This window comes from Strongylocentrotus purpuratus, unplaced genomic scaffold (assembly GCF_000002235.5).
Source record: "Strongylocentrotus purpuratus isolate Spur 01 unplaced genomic scaffold, Spur_5.0 spur5_scaffold_6, whole genome shotgun sequence".
In the NCBI taxonomy this organism is placed as follows: Eukaryota; Metazoa; Echinodermata; class Echinoidea; order Camarodonta; family Strongylocentrotidae; genus Strongylocentrotus; species Strongylocentrotus purpuratus.
The window spans coordinates 21033099-21036923 of record NW_022145612.1 but is presented as its reverse complement, the minus strand read 5'-3'; the positions used below and the strand labels follow the sequence as shown (position 1 = coordinate 21036923).

General features: G+C 38.4%; 1 protein-coding gene across 1 annotated transcript; it reads right to left on the bottom strand.

Moving 5' to 3' along the window:
• Positions 1-2778: 2778 nt before the first annotated feature.
• LOC577948 (G-protein coupled receptor moody-like) lies at positions 2779-3825 on the bottom strand. Its single transcript, XM_778145.3, has one exon. It carries the CDS (start codon positions 3823-3825, stop codon positions 2779-2781), a length of 1047 nt encoding a protein of 348 aa, XP_783238.3.

The window sequence follows — 3825 nt, the reverse complement described above, 5'->3', positions numbered from 1 at the left end:
CTTTCTTTGCAGTCATTATTTTATAGACAGCTTTTTTTTTGTTCAAATCATTTCTAAATACGATCTAGAAAATTAAATTAATTAATTAAATTATGTTCAACGACGAATTATGCTTCATAGTCTCTTCTTTTACACGTGATCAAGGCGTGACAGTATAACGCCCGCTGCACACTAAATTGGTCTCATTTTGGAAGAAGAAAAAAATGAATAAGTGTATATGCCACCAGGGGCGGCGATCCCGTGGGGAGGGGAGAGGGGGACACGCACCCCGAAAAATTTGAAACAGTGCAAAAAATAAATGTATAACAAATACTGACTAAAGACTGCAACATACTTTTAGGGGTCTGGATGGCCCAAGAGTGCAGCGTTTGGACTTAAACAAATGCAAAAATCTTCTCACTCGGTCGCTACGCTCCGTCGCATAATATCTTTCAAAATGTACGAGTAAATATTGTAGGAAATCTGCATTTCGTTGTTATCACGTAAGCACAGTTGACACTATATATTTACAAGATTAAGAGTTATATAAATAGATAAGAGCTACAATAGTGTCATTTTGCATGTTACAGGTAATCCTTAAAGCTTATGTACTAGTTTATAGGAGGGACAAGGCTACCCTGCAAGGTCACTGGACAGGTGGTTGTCTCATCAACTCAGCTCTCAATTAACATAAGAAAAAGAGGATCATGGGGAACCAATGGTCACCGATTAGGCATTGTTTTCTATATAAAGGGAGCAAGTAGCTACACGTAGGACAGTGTGGCTTTAATGTTGGTTGCTTTTAATAGTTCACTACCACGTAGTCTATATGTTTGCCATTTCAACTCCCATAGCGATATCAATGTACATGTACATGACAGAGGCCTAGAGTGTAAAATATAAATCCCATCCATGCCCAAGCTCCCTACTTACTAAAATTTCCCTACTAAATATTTACAACCCTTATAGAGCTGCATACTAATTACCGGCAAATTAAAAGTGAATGGTGAAAAAAGTATATTGCTTGTTTTTATACTATACTTTTGCTAAGGAATGTAATTTTTTAATAGAACAAAACTTTAAAAAACTGTGAGGGGGTAGCCACTTCCATCACCTTCGCTCCACTATGCTCCCTCGTCCCTCGCATTTCGTCCCCCGCTCCGGTCATGAAAAGAAATCACCGCCCCTGTATGCCCCTACATTATAATATAAGATTTTGTAATGAGATGCTACATTATATACAGCCATTCTTGTATGAAGTGATTTCAGTGATACAGCATAATGTGAATCGCTTAAAACTTTAGTAATAAACACTACAATCAATCCAACTTTTCAACATGGGGTACTCATAATTTAATGTCAGTGGCATTTGAACAACGTAAACAAAGCAAGACGCAACATTGAAAGAAAGTATATACTTGGCATACACGCACTGAAGGTAAAGACCAGTTATGGTGATGCGATTGCAATGTGAAAGAAACATTGTGGAATCGATCAGAAAAGGTTGATCATCTAGCATCTAGCATCTACAAGGTTCTGGAATCATCAAAATTATAAGAAATTTGGCCCATTCTTTGTAAAGTTACAAGCACTATACACAGAAAGATGTATATGGGACTACCCTATATCTCTCACAGTCCATGAGAGAAACAAATTTACCAAATATATGAATTAGTAGGCGGTTTCCTGGCAAATTTTTTATCATCATGTATTAGTCAAAACATATTCTTTCACATGATTGGTAATGAGAGCTTCCATTTCATTTTTTGAAATTGGGGCGTTTCCAATGCTGGTCTTTACCTTTAAACAAAAAATTGCAGCATAATTTTCAAATTTTCAAAAAACCATGAATCCTGCCCCAATCCATCATTCCGTTTAAACATTTCATACTTGAAAACAAATTTTTGAAGGGCATCTTTTTCTTGAGTTAAACTTACATAGGTTCCTTAAAATGCTTAAATTTGTCAACAATATGAATCGTAATGTTGTATGCCACATTGACAGACTATTGTGGAATGATAAACATATTGAGCATATGGTTTACTATTTATCGTGGTATATAAAACGACTGTTCCATATTTAACTTTTGAAATACCACAGGGCAGGCCTGGGCAATCACACATAAAAGAACATTTTATGTGTAGTACACAGACTGAAACATCGCTCTACTCATTCATTATGACACTTAACATTTTACCAAAGTTATCAGACTACTATTTCAGAATATTCACTCTTCAAATTGATTGGCTTTGCTTCGTTTATTTCCTGTTTTTATTTTATTGGGGTTTTATGTAACCATCCGTATTAATCTTAATCTAGTCTTTAGAAAAATCATCCAGCATATCCATTGAGAGAACTAAACCTACATAACTATCTTGGCGGTATGAGATAATAGATACAAATGATTTCGTATTCGTGATATATAGATAAATGGACACATTTATCGTGCAAATATGCAGCCGACGTTATTAATTTTTCATTCATTAATTTAGTGTATTTACACCATTGATCAGGCACTTATGTACAAGAAAACCCCGTGTGAAAGAATAACATTGATAAGTATGTGCAGTATACCGACTAAACTATAAGCAAAGTATTCAACGGGAAATTAAGGAGAAGGTGTGGCTAAACTATTACAAACACCAAGAATACAGTCTTCTACAATAGTATCTCAATCATACTTTAAAAACTCAAAGATGGACCCATCAGTCCATAATATAAATATTTATCTTAAAGTAGTTGAAACAGATTTTAAAATCAATAGCCAATCTAAGAGCAAGAGTAATTATAAGTATACTTCTATTCTGCATACATCCGCACCCATGACACAGGGTTTGGGATCTTATCATACTGGCATCTAAGCAAGCACCTGAAGACCTGCTTGAAATGTGGATGTTTGTCAGCATAGATGAGAGGGTTGATGCAGCAGTTGACAGACATCAAGATGAAGGTATAGATGGATGGGATTTCATGGCCGGGGATGAGGACACAAAGGGTATGAGGCATGACGCTAAAAAAGAAGGCACAGACAACACTGAAGAGATTCTTGTTGATCTGACTGTCTCTCTTGCGGATCTCGGGTTTGTCCTGTGGATTCTGTGGGTTCTCTAGTTGAGTGTCGGTCGCTGCAGAAGGGGCAGCTGTAGGCTCTGAAGGTAGGTTGTTGTTTGCCATCACTTTCCGTTGTTCCCGAACACGCATGAAAATCTTGACGTAGCAGAAGAGGATGAGGAGAAATGCCAGAAAGATATTCACGAAGGCGATTGTCTCGTAGATCCCGATAGGGTCTTCAGGCTTGCTGAGCCAGCTACACCAGTGTTGCTCATCGGAGTAACCCAACGTCTCTATGTTGATCAGTTCGGGTATGGCTAGACATAGAATAGCTTGTAGCCAGGCCAGGGTTTGCATCAGACATAGCTTCGATGGCGTATACAGTCGTTGGTAAGCCTCTCGTCGACGTGTGATGAGATAGTAGCGATTGAAGGCGATGTTCGCAAGCGTGAAGACACTGGTCAGTGTTAGAATGTAAACGGACGCTCCGACCACTTGGCAAAAGGTAGGATTCAAAGGCCACTTCGCAGGGTGCACAAGCCCAAGGCTTTGGAAAGGCAAGATGGCACACGTCAAAAGATCTGTTATGCTGAGACTGACCACAAACACATTGGTGATCGTATGCAATTTTTTTGAAACCGACACGGCCAAGATTACCAGGCTGTTTCCAAAGATCCCGATTAGGGATATGATGCAGAGAATTGTAGCTCCAATGACGCGATGAATGTGTCCTACCTCAAATTCTTCCTCATCGTGTCCCCCAGTTTGATTCATGACAGTATTTGTATCTGACAT

Bases quoted from the DNA above. Each gene is read 5' to 3' on its own strand.
- LOC577948 (XM_778145.3), bottom strand. From the start codon at position 3,825: ATGTCAGATACAAATACTGTCATGAATCAAACTGGGGGACACGATGAG.